The sequence below is a fragment of the Crocodylus porosus genome, unplaced genomic scaffold, assembly GCF_001723895.1.
Source record: "Crocodylus porosus isolate Cpor-Errol unplaced genomic scaffold, CroPor_comp1, whole genome shotgun sequence".
Taxonomy (NCBI): Eukaryota; Metazoa; Chordata; order Crocodylia; family Crocodylidae; genus Crocodylus; species Crocodylus porosus.
In genome coordinates this window covers 68663813-68687966 of record NW_017728909.1, presented here as the reverse complement: position 1 = coordinate 68687966, position 24154 = coordinate 68663813, and the positions used below count along the sequence as shown (strand labels likewise).

At 42.1% G+C, this 24154-nt stretch overlaps 1 protein-coding gene and 1 long non-coding RNA gene across 2 annotated transcripts in view; one reads left to right on the top strand and one right to left on the bottom strand.

The window, feature by feature from the left end:
* Window positions 1-2366: 2366 nt before the first annotated feature.
* On the bottom strand, window positions 2367-2837 carry LOC109308153. The gene is made up of 2 exons (XR_002100505.1): window positions 2689-2837; window positions 2367-2481 (listed from the first exon to the last, which is right to left on the bottom strand). It is a non-coding gene; the product is annotated as an uncharacterized LOC109308153 (long non-coding RNA).
* Window positions 2838-6879: 4042 nt separating this feature from the next.
* Window positions 6880-24154, top strand: part of LOC109307702 — a 46855-nt gene continuing 29580 nt past the window's right edge. Inside the window, exons 1-3 of the mRNA XM_019531719.1 lie at window positions 6880-6952; window positions 21087-21254; window positions 23640-23741. Of these exons, the coding sequence (XP_019387264.1) occupies window positions 6880-6952; window positions 21087-21254; window positions 23640-23741 (343 nt within the window). The remainder of the gene's footprint in view (window positions 6953-21086; window positions 21255-23639; window positions 23742-24154) is intronic.

Sequence of the window (24154 nt, the reverse complement as noted above, 5' to 3'; positions counted from 1 at the left end):
AAGAAAATTCACTTGTGTCACCACTACTGCTGGATGTTCAGGCTTCAGCTATACCTAATGAAGTACATAGTTTTTCAGAGGTCCAAGATTCACCCAGGACTGCTCCTGATGAAACTAATTTCTATGATGATTGCACACAAGCTGCTACAATGTCCACATCTCCAGCATACCTCAAAGATAACCAGGTTTTCACTGAGGATGCATTTGTCGACAAAACAAAAGAAAACCTTTGTGATGAACAAGAGATAAAAAGCCAATTATCTGATAGTTTAAGACAGGAGCTTGTAGCATGTCAGATACAGCAGTTAGCTAAATCCAGCTCTGATGACACGGAGAACAAAAGTGAAACAAAGGTGGATTGCTGCCAGCATTCAGACACACCAATGTCACCCAAAACAGAGATTAGTAAGAAAGGTATGTGTTCCAGAATTGAGTTGTTATTACTCTGACATGCTTCCTTTTTGGGAGTGAATTAGACCTTAGTGTTTTGGGAAATTATAGCCTGAGAAACAGAGGTGGATTATTAACATATAAAGGTGATACTGGCATGGTTAGCTCTTTTATTATGCTTTGCTCATCACTGCAGTCTCTCAGAGTTTTCTCAGTAGAATCAGTTAGATCTGCTATATGAATTTTGATGCAACCTAACAATAAGCTACTGATATGCTCCATCTAGTGAATAAAGCAGATGCAGGAGCAGAATTAAATTAGTTGTCACAAGACATGTTGTCAGGGGCTTGTACTGTATTTAGAAACCACGTAAGCACGTTTAAGGAACCCAGACAGTCAAGTGAACTTAGAAAAGACAAAAAGCCAGGTACATCCTGATTCTAATCCAGGCTAAGCCTTCAGCACATTGTGAGATCATAATCAGATCACCTGAGCTCCTTTTCTCCTCTCTCAAAGTAGCTGAGAAAACTGAGTACTGAATGGGTGAGTTTTTAAATGAAATGCTACATCCTTTCTGAAATCTTCATTTAGCTCCCTTGTTATGATGCACATAACATCACCCTACTTCTGAGTAATTTTATTGTTTTAATAATAGAATTTAAACAACTGAGTTCATCCACTCTCTGTTCCTGACAGCAATGTGGGATCGTGTATTGTAATATATAGTAAAATGTAATATATAATCATCTTTAAGAGATTCAGTTTACGTTTTTGTGCAATTTCATCCCATAACTCATTACTTATATCCTATGATCCACATTCTCCAGTTTTCATTTAGACAACTATATGTTTGTAGCGGCTCTAAATCAGCCCTACACAGGAAAGACTTTTAGTGCTTGCAGAACTGCTGTCAATGCCACTGAAGTGAATGAGACTTTTACACTGATTTTAATATAGCCAGGATTTTACCCAAAGAGTATAGAATTGGTTCTTATTACAGTGGACTAAGAAATGGAAGACATTTTGTTTGTTGGTTTGCTTGTCATTGAGAATATTAAGGGGTTTCAAAGCTAAAAGAAGAAATTGCATTGGTATATCTAAATACTTACTGGCTTAAATGCATTACACTGAAAGTGCATTTAAAGCAATGTATATTCTCAGCATTTAGATCACAGTGGAGATACTTTGACATTTATTAAAAAAAAAAAAAGATTAAAGTAGAAATATCCAAGATGCATTTAAACCAGGGGTATCCAAGATATGGTCCTCAGGACAGATCCAACCTGCAGAGCTGTATCATCTGGCCCCTGGTGCTGCCCCAGGTTTTCAGAGTGACTCACAGGCAGTATGCGGGGTGCACCGGATGGCCCCACAGGCTGCACACAGCATTCACTCTTCCTCACATCACAGAGCAGCTGCTGCATGCAGCACAGCCCTGAAGCACCCATGCAGCATGTGGCATGGGCTCCAGGGCCTCACGACTGAATGCAGTGGCTTTCTAGCACCACTCAAACACAAGCACACATAGCATGTACTCAGGATCTGGAATGCAGGGTTGGTCTGTGGGTCCAGTTTAACCCGAGGACTGGTCCCACGCTACTCATCCAGCCTTGCAGATGATACCTCTGGTTTAAACAACTGTTGAAAATATGCAGTATCTACTATATTTTGTGATGACACTATTCAACTTAATAGGGGTAGTTTTTACCACAAAGTCATGAATACAAGTCTATAAAGGATCGTAGGAAGGATCGGGATAAAGCAAAGTGATGTTAGTACAATTAAGCAGATGCATATTAAAATACCAGTATACATTTCTGAAGAACATATTTTAGTGTCAACATGCAAGGCAACAATGTCAATAAAAGTTGTGCTAATAATATTTTTAACAGCAGCAAAAACCGAATGCCCACTTACATTAAAAATGGCTTAGTCTGTATTTTATAAACTCCAAAGCAAGGATATTTGGTTCCAAGTGTTCACTTGTCCTCTTTATTTATACATGCAGATATATTTGCTTCAACAAGGATAAACCCACAATCAAATTCAAAACAGCTTATTTTTGCACATGTTAGCATGCACCAGCAAATCCTGTGGGAATAAAAATGCCCAGAGAAAATCAGGCCGTGTGAAACAGACTTTCCTTAAAGTTCTAAAAAGAGCCCTGCAACGTCAAAGCATTGAATCGCATACCTTTACATGGTTATTTATTGGAGGAAATCACAACTACACGTATTTAAGATGTTACTAAAATGAGTTCTTTTACATATACAGCCAATTACATATGTATATAACTACCTGTTTAAGTTGTGTCATGCTGTATTAAGAAGCAGTAGCCATTCCACAGTTAAACCTGAGGCCAGCTTCCAATCTGAAGCAGACAATCCTGTTTCCCAGAGGAAACAAGCTCCCCCTGCAACAGAGCATGTCACATCTCCATGTAGGATGTTCCTAGGAAGTTTAGGGAAAAAATCAAATTAATTGTGACATTATGAAATATAAAAATATCCGTTGATAATTTTTTTTTTAATTCCTCTTACCTTTTTCTTTTGGCTCAGTCTGCCTAAAAAATGGCTTGTTTTTCAAGTTCATGGTTATCTTATTTTCTTCATGCTGCTAAGGAGTGGGAAGAGAAACTCCATACATCTAAGAGGGCTGCCCAACTGATGGCCTACAGACCACATGCAGTCCACAAGCAATTAATTTGCAGCTTCTGGGCTCCTTCCTGCCAAGCTGCTGCTCTTCCCATCCCTCCAGCTGCTGCAGCAGCCAGAGTCTCCAGGCTCCCTTTTCCTCCTCTAGCTTCCACTTCCTGCCCTTGCTCCAGGGGATGGGACACGGCAATGCAGCCCATCATGCCAGGAGAGCCTGCAGCTGGCTGAGGAGCTGATGTTGAGTCCAGGGCACCCACACATGGGGGCTGGGCAGCAAGCAGCCTGCAGAATATCTGGTCCTTAGAAGCTGGACTACTCTGATTTATAACATACAAAAATAAAAGCTTTTGATAAGCCACATAAACCCTGCAACATGAAAAGCAAAGAAGCAGTCACCCTGAGTCTTTACACAGCAATGATATTAAAAGAAGTCAGCTTAAGTTACCTTCAGGGAATCGGGAAGTTTTCCCCTCTTTTGCTGAGATCAGCTTAGCCCTGGGAGGAAACAGGGTCTGGAAGATCCTGAACAAGTAGGGGCTGAGGAAATGCTCATCTTGTTCATACAATGTGCTTTGTAAGTTTAGGAGTATTTATTATTCTCTCTGGATTTTGCAAGCCATCTTTTTTATGGAGCAGGCTGAAGAAACTCTCAGTGCTCCTATCTTAGACTAGGGCATCTGGAGGCATAATTGGGCAGTTTTGCCTGCTGGGCAGGGGCAGTGCAGCGGCCAGGAGCACTGCAGCGGCAGCAGCTGCTATTTTGCAACCCCCTAAGTCAGCACCAAGGCTAGTGAACCAGCCCCCTGCTTTAATTATGCTACTAAGAGCAGTCTAGCACTGCACAGGGGTGCAGCATGTACCTTAAACGGCAAGATGGAGTCGTTTCTTGCTTCTTCCCTTTGTTTCTCCCTCTTTCAAACTAGCCTGAGGTATGGGATGGGTTGCATTCACATATATATTTGAAAAGCACCTTGCCAGACTTACCTTTTCCAGTCACACATAGCCATATCCCCTTTTGGCCTGTCATCAAATGCTGATTTTTTTTCCAAAAGCTTTGATCCCACTGTAATGGAATAAAATTATGTGTTTAGATTAATTTCAGTGTTAGTGTTTTTGAACTAATTAATGCAGTGAAGGGTGGGAGATAGCAGGATTAGACTCTAAATTGGTTTAAAGAGGTGGCAGTATCCTGCCCTAGGCAACAGGCCAAAAGCAATTCCAAAGCTGAAGACACAGGGGGCAGTGATCAGCGTGCTGTGCCCAGCAGTAGAATGGTATTTGAAAGTAATACATATGGTAATTGTGACAAAGAAAACATTCTGAACAGATACAGAGAACAGAGAGCAGAGGAAGGAAAGAAATAGGCTATACATAAATATCCCACTAATAGTTTCCTTCTAGTTTCCTTCCTTCTTCTAATATGGCCTTGAAAGTAAAAAAAAAAAAGTTGTTGTTTAAAGATTCAGGATAAAGAATACATCCCATCATCTAGTGTGTTAATAAATTCCAATGAAGTATTATATGTGTGATTCTGCCTAAGCACAGAAGAAATATGTGTCTCTGCAAATCCAAAATTTTCTATAGGAGAGTGCCAGTTTGCCACCAAAAAAAAAAAACCTGCCAGGAAAATCAAAAGAAAGTATTTAGTTTCAGAGTGTAGCTGTGGCGATCCAGGAAATGTACAGAAGGTGAGTTCTTTTGTGATAACTTTTGTTGGACTAACTGTATAGTTAGTTGGAAAAGAAATCTGAAAAGCTTCCAAGCACAAAGAAGCCAGAAGAGACCAGAAGGGTGTTTATACCTGAAAGCCTGTCAAACTCCTTTCCCAGTTGATCCAATAAAATATATCACAAAGAACCCCTGCCTCTTGTTTAGTTTCAGCCAAATTGACTCAAATTGATTTTTTTTAAGTGAATGAGATGTTTTGAATCAGTTGAATTTTAATTGAAGGGTCTCATGGTATATCATAGGAGCTGTAGTTCTGGGGCCTTATGCCATTGTTTTCCAAAAGGAGCAGGCTCCCTGTCTGGATTCTATTTTATGGAATACCTTGCAATGTCCTGTCCAGCTGAGCTACATGAGTACATCACTGTATTACAGTGATTCCTGTTTATCACAGAGGACATTGGGTTTGCACATATGACATGATTACTAGACAGTAAATTGACTTTACTCAATAGTAAAAGTGTAGTGGACACAGACTTGACCCTCGCTTCTGGGTAAGGCTCTTTCGTGGGGAGTAAAGTTTATGAAAAGAATGGTTATTTACCCCACGGTAACTTACTATGAAGTAAGTGATAGGTCTACTTCCCTGGTCAATCATCCAAGGGAAGCCATTTGCTAAATGCAAACCAGGTATTTCTGGCTCCCCCACCACCTAGAGGCAAGGCACTGTAATAGAGCCTACTGCATCTAGCTTAGAAGAGTAGATCATGTGTCTGTTTTCTACAACAGAGTAAACTTACTATATAGTAAAATTGACACTAAATTGCTTTACAGTAAATGTGCTGTGTGTCTTCACCTTCAGTCTGTCCATGAATCCTAGCTCACAGAAGAGAGAAGGAACAGGAGGCACATGAACTATGGTTGCTGTGAGGTACTATGATGGCTCAGGCAGATGCAATTTAATATTGAACCTCTCCCCAACTTAGCATCTTGATTCAGTTAAAAAAACTCTCAAGCAAAATAGTTCAATTCAATGTCCAGCTTTGAGTAACTTAATTTCCATTGAAAATGCTGACAAGAAACAACAGCTCTAATAAACGTATTGAGTGACAGCATCCCAGATAACATAAAAATACAAATCACAGGAGAATAAAAAGCTGCCTTAATTTCAAAATCTACTTTCAAGATTTTGTTGGACAGATGGATCAATTAAATTAAAGAGGCAATGTAAAGGTATAAAATGCACTGGTAAACCATCATTTTCAGACATACGATGACATTGAAAACATGGCCATAATTTGTAACTCTCAGCAGCAGAATTGTAGGGTGGCAGGAGCCAGGGACAGAGACCTGGATCAGATCACAAAGCTGGTGGAGCTAAGGAGGCTATTGAAAAAAAAACACAGCAATGAGAGACACTCATTCAGCTCATCTCTGGTAGAGGACCAGCTAAAATGCCAATGTCCTTCTAGTTAAGTCCGTCTGTCCTCCTTACTCAAATATCTCTTCCCTTACAAGTGTAGCTGAATAAAGACCTGCCCCTTGCATTTACAGAGGTCAATCTAATCTCCATTCTCTTTTTTTAAGGGTTTTTTAATGGTTAAAACAGAAATGAAACAAATCGGTACTGTGTTACTGTTAATAGTTTGCCAAAGAATAAGCTAATTGGGGAGTATTTTGCTTTGGGTTGCATCTGTCTAACCACTTGCTATACTTTTAAACCCAACTTTTAAATAAGAGGACAAAAGGCCCATGCTTTACATTCCCCACACACATGCATACAATTATGAAAGAACATTTGCATATGTAATTAACATACCTGTTCATGAAAACTGGGCAAATGTGAAAATAGCTACCTAGTTACATGCTTAACTAGCCACCTGTGTGGACAATCACTTGTTTAATGCCCATGTGCATCGTAATTACACAGGTACATTTTTTCATGTAAACTTTGGGTCCCTTATGTGAAAAACAGTTCAAAAAAGTATAAGTGTCAAAACATTTCTAAAAGATGTGTTATATCTTACATATTTTGCTCACAATAAAATATGGTCTCAATTTAGATTTCAAATCGGAAGGGAATAAGAGCGTACAAATCCCCTTAAGAGATACAAGAACCAGTGACAGCTCTCAGGAAGAAGGAATAGACCAATGGGCCAGGAGACGGAAAATGTTCAAAGACAGCAAAAAGTGTGGTTCCACTGGAGGGAGCTCTATCAACAGTACTATCACTGAGGGATCAGGTGAGTACACATTGTTTTTACAAAAATATGCCAACTCGTTCATGTGACTGACAACTCTCTCAGATTTATCAGCCCAGGAGATTCATCTTCAGTTGCAGAGCCCCTGTGTTAGATATAGAGGCAGCTTATATTGCTTGCAGCGAAAGTAGATATGTGAACTGATTTATCAAGCTTTAACTTAATACCTCATATTCATTTTGGATAGGGATGTAGCACCCAGGGCAGTAAATATTGTTCCTGATTCTGACAGCGTGTGTAGACAAAATGGGGGCCTTGAACTGAAGCAGTGGATTTTTAAAAACACTGCTTCAATTTAAGGCCAACTAACCCCCATGTTGAGCACACACCCAACTTGCCTGCCTCTCCGGCAGTGGGGAGGGGAGGGCAAGCTGCTGGCAGGCAGAGTGGTCCCTGGGCTGCAGGGGGTGAAGGGGGGGCTGGCGCTTCCCCCTGCAGCAGTGGCGGCCTCCCCCAGGCAGCACCTGCCCACAAGCACCCAGCTCAGGCGGTCCTGGGCGGCACCACAGCCGTGGAGGGAAGCACTGGGCCTCTACGAAACTCAGACAGGCAGGAAGGATCCAGGGGAAAAGAAAAAAAGATCAGGCTTGCTGCTTTTTTTTTCCCTCTCTTGGGCAGAGTCTGCCTTCCCGGACTGCTGCCAGGCTGCCTGTAGGACTTCCTGCAGAGCCCCTGAGCCTCATGGAGCCTGGTGCTTTGCTCCATGGCTGGTAGGGCAGAAAACTAAAACTCCTCAGAGGTGTTTTAGTTTGCTGTGCCCAAAGTCATTTAAGGCACATTATGCCACCAAATGTGCTACAGTGGCTGGAATTAATGCTCAATACACTGCCAATGCATGCACATGCTGACAATTAAAGCAGTGCAAAAGCATTTAGCCCACTTTAAAGTGTCATGAACACATGCCCCTTGTTTTGTCTACACATGGCCTGAGACTTATGTCTAGTTCTGTTTTCTCTAGGATTACTGTCTGAAGGTACAAACAAAATCATATCATAAAAATCATAAATATTACTTTTCCATTCCCCATAACTTATGATCCTGTCTTATCCAACTAAACTATAATTTCTCCTTCCCTCTGTCCTCCTCCAGATTGCAAAACAAAGAACATGTTTGCTAACAAGGCCCAGATTCTCTTTACTCCCACTGAATTAAATCAGGATTGTCCAACTTCCAAGAAGTCAGGAGCCACATGCACTACAGGCTGCAAAAGGCTGCATGGGCCACCCCAGGGTGAACCACAGTCCCCAGGCCATGTGCAGCCCCCACCTCTGCACTGCATGTCTTAGCGTCTTCCCTACCTGCCACTGCACTGTGCACCTGCATAGGCACACCCCAGGCCCCCCACTGCTGCTTCATGTTCCCAGGCAGCCCCAGGCTCCTCTTTTGCTCTCTCACTGCACTGGGGCAGGGGCAGCAGCAGGAAACAGCATCTGGAGGAAGTAGGGGCTGGAGAAACAGGGGGAGTGGCAGCTGAGCAGGACCCTGGCAACTTAACTGCTTGTGGGCTATATGCCGGTTGAACAGCCCTGAGTTAAATCGTTCTCTTCAAGTAATGTTATTACTATTATTGATGGGACTTCTCACAGAAGCATGCTGAGCGTGGAAAAGGATGGTGTAACATGCTCCTAAATGTGTAATATAGGATTCTCTTTGTGCTATAGGAACTCCCCCACCATTATCCTGATACATAGTCATCCAGCACTTTTACCCCAGCCTAGCTACCTGGATCGTGCCCTCTGCTACTCAAACAGCTTTTTCCAGTAACTGTCTCATTAAGGAATCTGTCACCTTGCCACATGCCTCAGCATATGCCAAATTCAATGGCTCAGAGTCTCATGGGGCAGAATTTTCAAGATGAACAGCTTAATGAATTTACACTTCATGCAGATGGGTTTTCCATGCAGGAACTGTACTATCTAGGAAACAACATATGTTCTACTTCTCACACAACATTGGCTTTGCCTTCTTGTTTCCTAGTTCAGTGAAAGTCTTTCTAGATAAATGATTTTTTTTATCTTGTCTAAGAAATGTAAAAATGCATTTACACAGAAGCATGGTTCCATTCTCAACAAAAATATTTTCTATAAGTTTTGGGTTTTGTTTGGGGGTTTTTTTTGCGGGGGGGAGGAGGGTTTTTTGGAAGGAGGGTTGTGTGGCTTGTTTGTTTGCATGCTTACTAAATGGAAGGGACTCTTTAAAGACTAACAGCTGTGAAGTCTATGTCTTCAATTTATTTACATAGTACAATAAAACATAAGTAGTTTATATTTAGACCCTTTACATTTCCTGCTGTATTAAAGGTATCACTTTTAGAAATGAAAGGGTCAGAAATTCTTTAATGTCCACTAAGAATAGGAATGAGAGGACTAATCCATTTTACATAAAAAACCACGTCACCCGATGACAACAGTTTGCAATCACTACCAACTAAAGCCACATCAAAACTCACTTCCAAGAGACACAAAGATTAAAAATCATCTGTGCCAACAGAACCACAACATTCTTCAAGCAGATGTAACTCTACAAATCTTGCTCTTAGACCTTTTATTAATTCAAATAATAATTGTTTGACTGTATATACAGTTCTAAATTTGAACCACTGTTTTTACATAGATTATACACCTTTCAGTTTCACAGAGAACATGTGGATAAAAATACAGCAGCTGGAACTGGTTCTGCTAGTTTCTGGCATATTGCCTTGCAATTCGTATAGCCTATCTGAGCTTGACTGTTGTCCATGAACACAGTGAATGAATTGGACCATTGTGTCAAGAATTGTAGCATTCCGTAGTTTTAGTTTGTGTGCTTCAGACTGCAACAGTGGTTCTCAAACATTTTAGATTCAAGGCACCCCTCCATAACTGCTTGTGCATTCAGAGGCACCCCATTTCAAAAACTAATTTATTTATTATAGTGCTTATTTGCCTGAAGAGGGGCTGGGAAGGAGTAGGAGCAACTTATCTCCTAAGTGGAACCTACACTTATCTTTCTTACCTCCTCTGTCCAAATGGCACCCTTCAAAGGCTGTCATGACATCCTAAGGCACCATGGCTGAGAATCACTGGACTAGGGTTGCACTAACTGTGGAGCTATGCTGGAGTAAAGGCGGTTTTAAGCAATCATTGTCTCTCTTTATATGCTTAGCACATCTCTTGGCATATGCAGACTTGAGACAATGCCAATCTATTTTTAGCTGCAGCATCCTACTTACTGCTATTGTAGCAGCCAAGAAGTGTAGCATGCTATGGCAAAGCCTCCTCCCACCTTTGCCGCCAAAACATGTCTGCCATATCCCCTGCAATAGGAGCTATGGCAGAGGACTGGCAAAGAGACATTTCTACAGCTTCACATTTCCTCCAAACCTCCCTTATGCTAGGGTATTCTCCTGGGGTCAGTTCCTCCAAATAAACAGCACCAGAACAACATGAGGGGACAGGAACAGGACACAAAGTACGCTATTTTATGACTCACCCTGAGTTTGGGAAATGTCTAGTGCTGCTATAGTCTGAACAATGTTACACAACCACTGCCAAAGGACTGAGCTATGCTAAATACCTCCAGTACTACAAATAGCACAGTTGCTTGGTATGCGACCTAATTTCTTCTTCATTTATAGATCAGGAAATGCCAGCAATCTAAACCACGTTTTAAATATGACAACTCTTGTTATATCTGGTACTTTCCATTCTGTTAACCTTGTTCCTCTCCGACTTTCTGCATAATAAGGGAGAAAACATTACATGTGGCATATTTACATCTGTAAACATAGTTAATCAATCTGTCAAAGCTATAGAAAGAGAGACACATCTGGTAAATAATGAGCTGAAAATAAGTGAAGAAGAAAAGCTAATTTCCATATTTTAAAATCTGAAACAAGAGGCAGATGCTTATAAGTCTAGCAACAGATCCATGCTAAACAAAGCAAACACTGCTATTCTCTTTTCAGTCTGGCTGCATTACTTCAGCTGTTTGCTCTCATTGTGATTTTCTGTGAGACTGTTCTACATTTTTTTTCTAAATTTGCTCACAAATATACAGCCCACCATTTTCTATGAAAACAATCTAGAATGCGAAGAGTGCTGTGGAAGTGTTATCATGTGGAAGCAATATTAAACCACTCTCTGAACATTCATTCTGGTGAAATACATTCATGCGAATGCTGGATAATATTGTAAAAGGGTTCAGCAAACAAGATGCCTGGTGTTTTATACCTAAACAGCCTATAAAAAAACACCAAAAAACCTTCCCAATTAAGTGAAGTCCAAAGACGATTGCACTTGGAGAAGATTGTTGGCATGCTCAGTGTTTTTACTACACATTTGGTAGCTGTTTTGTGTGTCTTTAGGAAGTGGGTCTCATCTCAGTTCTTAGTTGAGCTAGCTATAAAATGCAAATCCATGCCCTTCAAACATGCCATGGTTTTTAAACTTTTGTGCTATCCCCAGTTGAGATGAAAAGGTAAAAACCTTGAAATTGTTTGCAAGGAGGAATTTCCGATAGAGCAGAGTTTACCATTTGCTAGCTGTCCACCTGGAAGTGTCCTTTCATTTTCACTTTCAAAATCCATGATTGACTTCCAGGTGGGCTGCTGAAAGCAGGGTGCCACCCAGACTTTCTCCCTTTCACCTCTCACCATCTGGGTGCTGAAGAAATTTAGAGAAGGATTATTTACCTGGCCTACTTCTACCCAGCTGAGCTGTGCCTTTCTAGCTATTTGCTCTTGAAATTCCTGTTTCTCAAAGCAGGCAGAAATTGCAATTTGCCAAGTGTGTTTCCAGTGGCGATGTGTCATTTCCATCCTCCTGATGGAAATCTCCAGTTTTGCAAATAGAGTATTTTCTGTAAAAATAATATTCCAATGGAAACTTCCTGAGAAACCTGGGTTCCTAGTAGCTGAAAAATATATATCTTTTGGGTGGAAAAAATCATCCAGCCTGATATCAAAATTTCCAGTGGTTGAAAATTCATGCCCACCTTTAGTAAGTTTGTTTCAATGCTCCTTCAACTAAAAATCATGCCTTAACTCTAGCTTCAGCTTACAGCCACTGGACCCTGTTATACCTTTTTTTGCCAGGTGCAAGAGAACTGCAGTAAAACATTTTGGTTTTCCCTGTAAGCATTGGTAGATTTTGATCAGTTCACTTCTCGACCTTCTAAATACACTGACCCCATTGGGCGCATCTACATATGGCCATACAGTGCCTTTGTTACTGCACCATTTAGTATTTCCTTTGGGAAGTACTTAAAAGACAATGTAGTAACAGCCCGTACTGTGCTGTGCTGTGCTGGCCGCACATGGTGATTTTTCGCTATGTCACCTTAACAACATGTTATAACAAGGGGGCGTGTTGCTAACAGCGATGTAGCAGCAGCATCACGGTTTTTGCCAATGGACACTATGGTGCTGGTGTGCATTGCTATGGCACCATAGCATCTTGTGTAGAGTTGCCCATTGAGTCTTACATTTTTTAATCTTTTAATGACTGTTCTTTGAATCCTCCCACGTTTTTTTTTGTTTGCTTGCTTTGAGTAGGCAACAAAACTGGACATAGCCTTCAAGCAGTGGTCCCACCTGCACTGCATTCTGAAGTAACTGAGGCTACCTCTATATAGACTCTGGACCAGTCCCAGGAGCAGAGCCAAGAGATAAGCCCTGGCCACGCCACGCAAATTGAGTGTACACATTTAACACACTACATAGCTTGGGCATGCACGTCAGCAGCCCTGAGCACACCCTGTGCTAAGCCTGGCTAGACCTGGAGACTGAGGGAGCAAACTTTCAGGAACACACAGGCATTTCCCTGAGCCACCTGTTCTGCTGAATTTGAAAGTTTGGACATGTACAGAGTGGACATAAGTGGACAAGACTCATCTCTTTGAATGCCACCTGGGGTTGCTTCAGAAGCCTTACAGATAATAACCATACTCTCTCTGTTCCTGTTCAATATTCCCTTGTTTGGACAAAGGAGGCTTTGCCACCTTTCCTCTTCTGTAGAAAGTTACAGGGCTAAAAGAGCAGTTTTCACAATTATCCTCTTCTGGTGTCTATCATAAGCAGTAAATTCATTTTTGAAAAAACAGACACACATTTGGATGCAGAGAATCCTAAGAGTTTGAAGTATCTTATATTGTAAGCAAAGATATATATCACACATTTTAGTAACCCCAGCCCCCATCCAGATTACTTTCTGTACAGCCAAGAGATATCTAATAGATTTCTTCCCAGTATAGTTTTAATATTTTCAATGAAAAAAAGAATCTATTATTTTTTCAGCTTTATGTAAGATAGTTACATAAAACAAAAGGTGCCCCTAACTAGGACCTGATGAAAAATTTTGAAAAGATTATAAACCTCTTTCCACTGTTTAAGATGCCTTATTGAAATAATAATAATAATTCATAGACTTATAAATTGTAAGGCCGGAAGGGATCTTGGAAAATCATTGGGCCCAGCCCCCTGCACCAAGCAGAAAAGATAACGAGGTCAGGTGACCCCAGCAAGGTGACTATCTTGAAAGTAACTATCTTCAAGTCTCCTCTTAAAGATGTTCAATGTAGGTGATTCCCTCCTCTGAAGGTAGCTTATTCTGGATACCCTGACTGTGAAGAAGTTTGTCCTAATATTGATCCTAAATCTATCTTCCAGGAGTTTGTGACCAGGAAGATCGATTCAGGCTCAAGGCTTATTATGATGGTGATGATGATGATAATAATAATAATAATCCATTTCCATTTAAAGGGGATGCCTTAACATTACAAATACTACATAAAGAGAACACAGAAACAATAGGCTACCTAGTGTAACATTTTTACTGTTCAGTGTCACTGCGAATGGTATGCTATACTAACCCCTCCAGTTGTCTGGTCTCATGCTCCTTGACTTAATAGATTAGCACTAGAGGTAATCCAAGTAATAGGCTTTAGTACTTAGTGGGTTCTCTGAGTATCTTTGTGTTATTTTACCAAGGGTATGGACAAATATATGGGCAAACCATTACAGGGCAATATTGCTACATAAATTGGAATCAAATAATATCATGTACAGATTTCATAGACTTCATAGACATTAGGGGTGGAGGGGACCTCAGAAGATCATCGAGTCCAGCCCCCTGCCCAAAGGGCAGGAAGTCAGCTGGGGTCATAGGATCCCAGCAAGATAAGCATCCAATTTACTCTTGAAGGTGTTCAATGTAGGTGCTTGAACCACCTCCGATGGCAGGTTCTTCCAGACCTTGGGGGCTTGGACAGTAAAGAAATTCTTCCTTATGTCCAGCCTGAAACAGTCTTGTAGTAGTTTATGACCGTTCAACGTCGTCATCCCTTCGAGCACTCTGGTGAACAAATGCTGCCCAAGATACTGGTGGTCACCCCGATAAACTTATAGGTGGCCATCAGATCACCCCAGAGCCTGTGCTTTTCCAGGCTGAAGACTCCCATGGCTCTCAGCCTGTCCTCGTAAGGTCTGTTTTCTTGACCTCTGATCATGTGCGTGGCTCTTCTCTGGACCCTCTCAAGCTTCTCCACATGCTTTTTGAATTGTGGGGCCCAAAACTGGATGCAGTACTCCACCTGCAGCTTCACCAAGGCCAAGTACAAGGGGAGAATGACGTCCTGAGATTTGCTCGAGAAGCATCTATGGATGCAAGCCAGCATTGTGGTTGCTTTACTAGCCACAGCATCACACTGCAGACTCATGTTCATCTTGTGGTCAATGATGACCCCCAAGTCTCTTTCTTTCGTAGTGCTAACCAGCGTAGCACTGCCGAAGTCATAAGGATGCTGCAGGTTTTTCCTCCCTTGGATTTGTCAGCATTAAACACCATCAGGTTCTCGTCCATCCATTTGATGAGACTGTCCAGGTCAGCCTGGATCACCCTCCTGTCTTCACGTGTGGATGCTTTGCCTCAAAGTTTGGTGTCATCGGTGAACTTGGCCAGTCTGCTTCTGACTCCAATGTCCACATCATTAATGAAGATGTTGAATAATATGGGTACAAGGACAGAGCCTTGGGGGACCTCACTGGTCAAAGGTTACCATGACGATTGACTTCCATCAATTACTACCCTCTGGGTCTGACCATAGAGCCAAATTCCCAGCCAGCAGATTGGGGTGGACCCAAGGCCACAATTGGCCAGTTTCACCAAGAGGTAATCATGGGATACAGACAAGCAGTTAGCACCCAATTGTCACCATTTTTTGTATTCACATTAAGCAGGGCTTAAACCAGCACATGCCAAAGGGAAATAGGGATCTGTGTGTCCCTTGTGTCCCCTCCGCTTCAAGTGTGATGGGAATTACATACTTTGTTGTAGAACAGGAGTCCTCAGTTTTAATTTCCATTAGTCAGCTGTGAGAAACTAGCCAAAAACACCAAGCAAAGGAGTGAGCACCATATCATTCTTCCTGGATCAGCAGCATGGATGCTTCCTGCCTTGAGTTTCTGACATTCTGCAATAGTAAGGCCACCATTTCCTGGTGATTTATATGGATTCCTGTCACTTAGTCTAAAACTAATACCTTATCCTCTTCTCCATGAACAGGCAGTTGATGCATCAGGCCAGTGATATTCCAAACAACTATTTTACATGGGACATGAATGACTTGTGTGACACTCACACGCTTGACATTTATGATTTATCCTGAGAAAAGGAAAACTTGATCATGCCTGAGGACATCTTGCTCTGTGAGACTGCATCTGTGGACTGTCAGTTTCTGGTTCTCTACAACCCTGTAGGAGAGACTTGTGGTACAAATATGGAAGAGTGATGGAAAAATGTTAGGATGAAGACAGCCATCATTCCTGACATTTGTGCTAACCTCAAAGTTGCATAGGCAGAACACCATGGTTCAGTGCAGGAGATTCACAGATATCAATGCATGATATAATCCAGAAAGATGCAGGATTCAAAAGGTTTCCACAACTCCCCCTTGGTTTCCCTGATGAAACAAAAAGTGTTTGCTGGTGCTGATGGAAGCATAAAGATCAGCAGCGTCAACATCTCCCTGATGCTATTCAGTGACCCTGCCCAAGCACTGCTATGTTCCATGAAACTATATACTAGCTGTCCTGACTACAGGAAGCAAGAGCACATACAGGCAACCGCACATGTGCGGTCTGCAGTGCCAGAAACACCATGTGCCACACATGCCAGAATTTGCCACACTGATAATTTGTAGTGAGGTGGGGCGGGGGGATTCTGACACCAGGAGATCTTGGTGTTTCCCACACTCGAAAAAAACACCAACCTGCACCCAATAAAGGCAGGATGAATGCACCCTGAGGCAGCTCAAAGTCAGGTGCTGGGTACTTAGTGTGCAGATGGAGGCATTCTAGCAACAACTCCACAAGATTTTGATGGTCTGCTGAGTTTTGCAAAATCTCAATCTTTCTTGATGTGTGGAACCCAAAACTGGACACAGAACTCCAGGTGAGGTCTCACCAGTGCTGAGGAAAGGCTGAGAGATATGAGACTGTTCAGCCTAGAAAAGAGAAAACTTTGGGGAGGTTTGGTGGCAGGTTACAAATATATCAGGGGAGAGCATCAGGGGCTAGGCGAACAACTATTCACCAAAGCGCCCCAGGGGAAAACCTGGAGCAACAGTCATAAAACTCCTAGAAGACAGTTTCAAACTGGATATAAGGGAAAACTTCTTCACAGTTCATGTGACCAGACTCTGGAATAGACTCCCAGTGGTGGTGGTGCAGGCACCTACCCTGGATATCTTCAAAAGTAGACCTTGCTGGAGTTATTTGACCCCAACAGTCTTTCCTGCCCAGAGCAGAGGGGCTGGACCCAATGATCTTACAAAGTCCCTTCCAGCCCTAAATGTCTGTGAATCTCTGAACAGAAGAGTCGTTTTGCTAGATTTGCAATCATGTTAATACAATCTAGTATGTTGTTAGTTTTTTTGGCAACAACAGTACACCGTTGACTCATATTCAGCATATGGTCTATTATAACCCCCAGATCCTTCTCTCCTGCTCTTTCCATTTTCCAGGTTTTCCCAACTTCAGAGAATGTGACCCTGGTTTATTTAATGAAAGGGCAGAAAAAAATACCTGTTTGCCAAAGCCAAGGGGAACCATACTAGACATGCTTTGCTGTGCTGTTCATCAGGATGGTGCCCACAGCAATTCAGGACTAATGGATAGGGACAGCCACCTACTTAGGAATCAGAGACAAGGGAATTCCCAGGAATGTAAAAGTTTAGCTAGAGCTTCCTGTTTCTCAAGTTCGTCTTTATTTCTGAAATGATCCATGTCTGACAGACATCAGTGCTTCCCTTCAGTGATCAGGGAGCAAGTGAATTTTGGCTTGGCTAGAAACTTAACTCAGGGCTTGTCTGTGGAAGGCAGTGGGTGGGGAAGGGGCTAGTTTGTATTTGCCTGCTTGTGGCACTTGCTATGCTGAAAAGGAGTGCTGTTGCAGGTAGCTTTAACAGTATTTGCAAGCCCTTTAGGGCTCTTCTACAATAAAGAGGCAGCTGCTGCATGGAAATGCCTTTCAGTTTTATGTTTGATGTGCTGGGAAACACGGCGGATGGAGTCCCATGACTGTCAGTGCCTGAGGCATGTTGTCTAGAGAAATGTGCAGGGTGGGAGGGATTGCCAGGCACTGGCATGGGAAAGTAGTACATGCAGCTCCTGGGACACCATGGGAGAAAAAAGGGGGCTGAAGCTAGCAGAAAATATGCTTGTCCACGTCTGCACCAACTAAGTGAACAAGCAATGTGAACAAATATGCTTTGGCATAAAAACTACCCACTCTTGCTGTTTTTGTCCACATCTTCATTGCTGATGGGTGCTCCATCTGTAGGGATGGCTTGCAGGGGCTGACTGGCTGCTGGCAAGGAGGCTGATGGCTGTGCTGATACAGGTCAGGTGCTCTGGATTCAGGGGCCTCAGTGTTTTTCTCAGAAAGCCAAAATAAAAGTGTGGGCTCCTCTGTAGTGAAAAGACCCTGATTCTCTGAGACCTCCTTGCCTTTGAGCTCCTCTGTGCCACCTATGTGTTATCTTAGGGAGGGTCCCCAAAATCATGTTAGCAAGCCACTACCTGAAAACTGCATAAGAAGAGGAAATGAGTGGTTCCTTCCAGAAGATTTCTATGGGGGGGTGGCATTTTGGGGGGCCATGGCCAAAGGGAGAGATGCACACAAGAGATTCAAACACTCTTTAGAGACCTCAGGGAGTGCTGACAACTCTGGGGAATAGCATCCCACCAGAAAGGCCCCTGACAAAGTCCAATGCTCTCTAGAGAAAGTGGAGCAGGAAGCCAAACGGAGCTAGGAGTGTGGGTTGAATAAAGATGCGTGGACTGGGGATCTGAGGGTAGCCAGGCTGAGCTGATTTCTTGGTTGGAGAACACAGTGGAAGCCGGCATTTGTTGTTGGCCTGAACATGCCTTGGAGCTGTGAGGCCATACATACTGGTGCAAGCCAGCTGCATGGGAATTAGGTCTTTGGCAGGTTCTTGCTCAACAAAAAGGGAAATGGGGGTAAGAGTGTTTGGGCATGGGATATTTACTGGGAGAGATGGGACTTCCACTGAACTCTAATACAAGGAAGGAGATCCCCTGGACTTGACCTATAAATAGAAGGGTTTAAAGTTGTGTTTTGCCTCACCTTGTGTAACTCTGGGGGAGCCAGGGGTTGCACTGGTGGAGGCAGCTGCTTAACTACTCCTGGTGGGAATGATCATGTGCTTGGAATTAGGGCTGGGAAGTGCACAAGAGTGATAATGTACAGAATAAGTGAGAGGGGAAACTAATGCTTGTGGGGGTACATTTAGAAGGGATGAGTATGGAGAGGGGAGGACTGTGTGGAATGTCTGACTAGTGTTCAGTATCTGCATGTGTGTAGTCAGGATGAGATGATGGGTGAATGGAGAATAGTAGAGGGTAGTGTAAATTTTGCCTAGACAGTCTGCATTAAAAGTTTAAGTAGAAAGCAAGAGCAAAAAGAAAATTGCTTGTGGAAGAATGCTAGTTGAAATGTATAAAGTGGATGTATAAAGTGAATTAAGTAGGACAAATGAGCAGTGTGTCCACAAAGTTGCATATCTATGTAGATTTATGCAAATTAAAATCCACAGGAGGGAGTGTTGTTTGCAAAGGTTGACAGGTATTATCCTGGCCTCCAACCTGCAGGCTGTGACCCTGTGTCCTCCTGCTGCAGCTACCTCTGCCCTCCTGCCAGGAGAAGGTGGTCTTTGTCCAGCTTTAGCCATCCAGTCCAAGCTTCCACGCTGCTAGACAGCCTCTCTCTCTGCAGTCAGACAGCTGTCTCTAGCCTGCAGCTCCTGCTCTCGCAGAGCCTCCAGCTCCCCCCTAAGCCTGGTCTTCTCTGACCTCTGGAAATTATTTTCTTGTCCTGTTGTAGAGGGATTATGGAGCCCTCTTCTGGCTGGATGTTGCCCTCAGTAATGTAGACACAAATCAGAGATTCATTAGAATGCATATTAATTAATACTAAATATGTACAGCATCTCAAAATCCAGTATTACAAGAATCACTTACTATATTATGGAATATGCGTATACTTACTTATTTTATATGTGTGTGCACATTATATATTATTAGTAATAGTATTATTGTGGTATATACACATGTGTGTGTGTGTGTGTGTGTGTGTGTGTGTGTGTACACACACATATACATACACACACACACACTCAAATATATGTGAGCTACATATTATAAAATAATCATAAGATTTCACTGATGTAATGAGTGACCTGCTGTAGTGAAGCATGTAAATTTCTTTTCTCTTTGGTCAATAATTGGTTCATACCTGCAGTGTTTAAGTCAAGCAGTCCTGCATAAGTACCTATGCCACTTATAAGCTTGCTGTTTCCTAAGGCTTTAACACAGGCATTATGTTGCTGCTTAAGTTACATTTGCTATCAATACTGCTTTTCTAACTGAATGAGCAGTGAAGCACTCGTCCATGTAAGCCAAACTAAAAAGTTCCCTATTTTAACGCATTATGCAGCAGATTAAAAACAATGATGACTATAGTTTAAGATTTCAAGATTTTTGCAAAGAACATGTATTAACTATAGAAAGCTGACTAAGAGAAACATGACACAAAAAGGTAGTCATTTAAAAAAATAACATCAGCTGTGATGTTCTATTTCAATATGTATTTATAATTTGCTGCAGTGTTTTAACAAGGAAAGGTCAGTAGAAGCAATCATAGGTATGTATTGATTAGACTGCAAATACTGCAAGTAGGACTTATTTATTATAATTTCATGAAACTGCTATAAAAACAAATGTAGCACTAAGCCCAACTCAAAAAGTATTCAATAGACTAAAGTATAATAGTTAATATGCAATGGAAAAGTCTACATGTGTGCATGCATTTTTTTTTCAGTTGAATATAATGTATGTGTGTGGAAAAGTCAAGAATATAACAAGTGATTAGACTTCTCATTACTTGACTCATGCCACTTATTCTTGGTCTTTTTTATTCTCCTCCCACATACTCCAACTGTTTTTCAGTTTCTATTTCAGTTTACCAGAACCTAGCACAACTGTGCTGCCAGATTCCCTGCACAGGGGATTTGCACTTAGGACACTAAATTTAGACTTTCCTTAAACAGTTATAGTGAAGTCTATAGTTTTAGGATTTTCTCCAGGACTGAACTTGGCCAGGAAGGGATGGAAAGGCACATTCATATTTAATATCTCCATTTTTATTACTCCTTTGGATTCAGACTGCCATCAACAAGCTATATTTTTTATTCTTAAGTGTTTAGAAAATGCATTTTTTTCACCACAAAGGCTACAGAACTATCTTGAGAGGTTACAAATGTGCCATTAGGGGCTAAATGAAATGCTGTAGTAACTGTGCTTGTTCTTCCCCCATGCTGACTGGGTATTCACCTCCATCCCTTTTTTTTCCTTCCTCTCACAATAAACGTTTCCTTTTTTTCTCATATTCCTCTCCATATTGCTCTCCTTCCTCTCCCATTTCTCAGTGCCCTCTACTTTGTCTTCTGCATGAAATGATCCCATCTTGCCTGACACAAGAAACATTAAAAACCTTTCAGGCCTCCTCTACAAATAAAGATAGAAGCAGATACAAAAAGAGCTCTAATTTTCATTTGGCAGGGAATTCAGAAGATGCCCGTTCAGTAGATCTGAGCTTACGTAGTGACAATGAAGAAAGAGGTTTCTACACAGAAAACTTTCATTCAGCTGCTTGGGTTTTCCGAGGGGATGATGTCAGTCCAGATAACAGCCCCAGATGCCTCAGCAAAAGGAACAGGCCAGTAGCAAGTAAGTATTCTCAAGTTGTAAATAACAAATGTCAGTAGGGGGCATGTCTATTGCACCCTTTTACTGCAACAGGAAGCACTGAATTTGGGAGCACCCCACACATGCTATTGTCCCAAAACGGAAGTAATGCAACCACCTTACAACAGCACTGGGCACACATCAGTAATCTCTCCCAAGTCAGTAAGCTTATAGATGCATGCTCAGCACCACACTAAACTGACTATATTACTTCTGTTTTGAGAGACAGTATGCCTAGAGTTGGCATGACATGCCTTACTGTAGTGCTACCTGGTATATTACTGAGGCACTGTAGAAATAGACAATGCACGCGTGTTGACAGTGGGAGAGCACAATTCCACCCCCATCACACCCCCACTGCTGCCAGGCCCTGGCTTTGGCAGAGCTACAGACCCATGTCCCAAGGCCTGCCACTGGCAGAGAAATCTCAGGGGTCACATGCCCCCCCCCCCCCCCCCATCTCCCCTCCAAAGCCCGGTGTTTCTATATGCCAGTGGCTCTCCACCTTTTTAGATTTCAGATATCCCTGCATAACTTTTTTGAATATCATTGCAGCCCTTTTCAAAAACTGATTTATTTATTACAGTGATTACTTCATAGACTCATAGAAATTAGGGTTGGAAGGATCTCAGGAAGTCATCTAGTCCAACCTCCTGGTCAAAGCAGGATCATCCCCAACTATATCATCCCAGCCCCCAGGCTTTGTCTACCTGGGTCTTAAAAACTTCCAAGGAGGGAGATTCAACAGCCTCTCTGGGTAACCTCTTCCAGTCCTTTACTACCCTCCTAGTAAGAAAGTTTTTCCTAATATCTATCCTATATTTCCCTTGCTCCTTGTTCTGTCATCTACCATCCAATGAGAACAGCTTAACTCCATCCTCTTTGTAAACACCCTTCAGGTAGTTTAAGACTATTATTAAACCCCATTTCAGTCTTTTCTTTTCCAGACTAAATAAGCCCAGTTCCCTCAGCCTCTCCTCATACATCAAGTGCCTCAGCCCCTTCCTTGCACAGGAGTAGAAGGGGTGAGAACGTACCTTCTCACATAGGAACCAGGTAGAAATGAGTGAGGTCTTACCACCCCAAACCCTGCAGCACCCTTAAAAGGATTTCATGACACCTCAAGGTGCTGTGACACCAGTTGAAAATTACTGCAATATGCAGGAAATTCCATATTAGAACAGAATCTCAAAAACTGATGCTGACAGTAGGAAATAGGAACTGATGCTAACGATATGTAATAGTTTAGAAGGTAGCTCCTTATTTAGTTCATTTCTTACAGACTCTTGTAATTGACAAATCCTTACTTGTAGGAGCTCAGAATTAAAATCTAGTCACATGCTGAATAACGCAGGTTCAGAAAAAGGGCAAAGAGGTGTAAATAATGTTTTCAAGTATGACAACAACAAAGAGACAGAGAAGTCACCTATTCACCACTCATCTCCTTTCCTTTGCAGCCAGGTAATATAAAAACACTCAAATCCAAGTAGAACCAAAGAGGGGTGGGGAGAGACTGCCAACTTTGCTGTGAGCAGGAAATATTCTCATTGTTCAATTTACAACGTGACCTCTGTCATGCAAACAAACAACTAGGAACCCATTTCTTTCATTGTTAAATTTCTTGAAAGTTAGCAGTTTGAAGAACTAAGACAGTGAAATATCTTTGTTGCTCTTTAAGTGTTAGTTTTGTGTTGGAACTCATAAATCATTCACAAGATTGGAGCAAAACAAAATTTCTAGATATGAAAAATCTCCCTTAAATGTATGGCAAGTATTCTTTAGAGCTTTTTTCCCCCAAGAAAAGCTCAAAAGTTCAGCACAGCACTTAAAGTATTTATTGAAGTGCCTACTGTCTTTTAGACCCACACATGATAAATGTGATCTATTGGAAAGTAAATTTTAGAGCAATATCTATATTCCAAGTGTTGCACAATTTAAAGACAAAACAACTACAAACAAATATTTTGAAATGGGATCTTATTAAAGAAATATCTGGTGAAGCAATCAAATTACTCTAAGTAGCAATTTCAAAAAGTGCTTCCTAATTCAGAGGTTGTGATTACAGAGTAGTTAAGATTTCACACTTCAACTCAAGAGATTTGAGTCTTGCTCCGGACTTGAGGCCATCTCTGGGAGTGGCAAATTGGGGTGATTGCCCTGGGCCCCACACTTTGGGAAGCCCCGCGGAGCTGGGCCGACTTCATATCCGGCCACTCACCATCCCTTCCCCCTGCCTTCTCCCCACCCCACTGCCACCGCCGCCATGTCCAGGGGCTGCACAAGCTGATTTGCCCTGAGCCCTGCAACCTGCTACAGTCTTCTCTCTCTGGACTTGATAAAAGGAGTTCCTTCCTCCTTCCTTTACAGTTCGTGAGCGAATAGTGAAGATTGCAAAAGGAACTGGTCACTACCCTTGGGGATTTCGGATCCAGTTTTCAAAGCCTATCCTTGTCACTGAGGTGGATACTAGTAAGTGGTGTCTTTAATTTCTGACTTAAATACATAGTACTGTGCATAAAGCAGGCTAACATCCCTGAACAGACCATGACAAACTACCAAAGGACTCTAGTCAGCTGGGAGCTCAGCAAGACTCTTTTGTTCTGTTACTACCCCTGCTCAGAAAGAATTTTTTCCCTTCAGAGGTGGCCTAGTAAGGCCAGTTTTGGCTTCAAGTAACTGCCTGAGTCAATCCTCTTCTCAAAGGCAAGTTCTGAAACCGTCAGCCTGACTTTCATAAATGGCAGATAAATCACTGGGAATAGCATGACGGATGTACTGATCACAATAAAACCATTCCCCAAAATCTCACCTGAAACAGTTCTTTCCTGTTGATCTCCATTCAGTTGCACAGAAATCCTCAAGAGGTAATGCACAGAAACCCA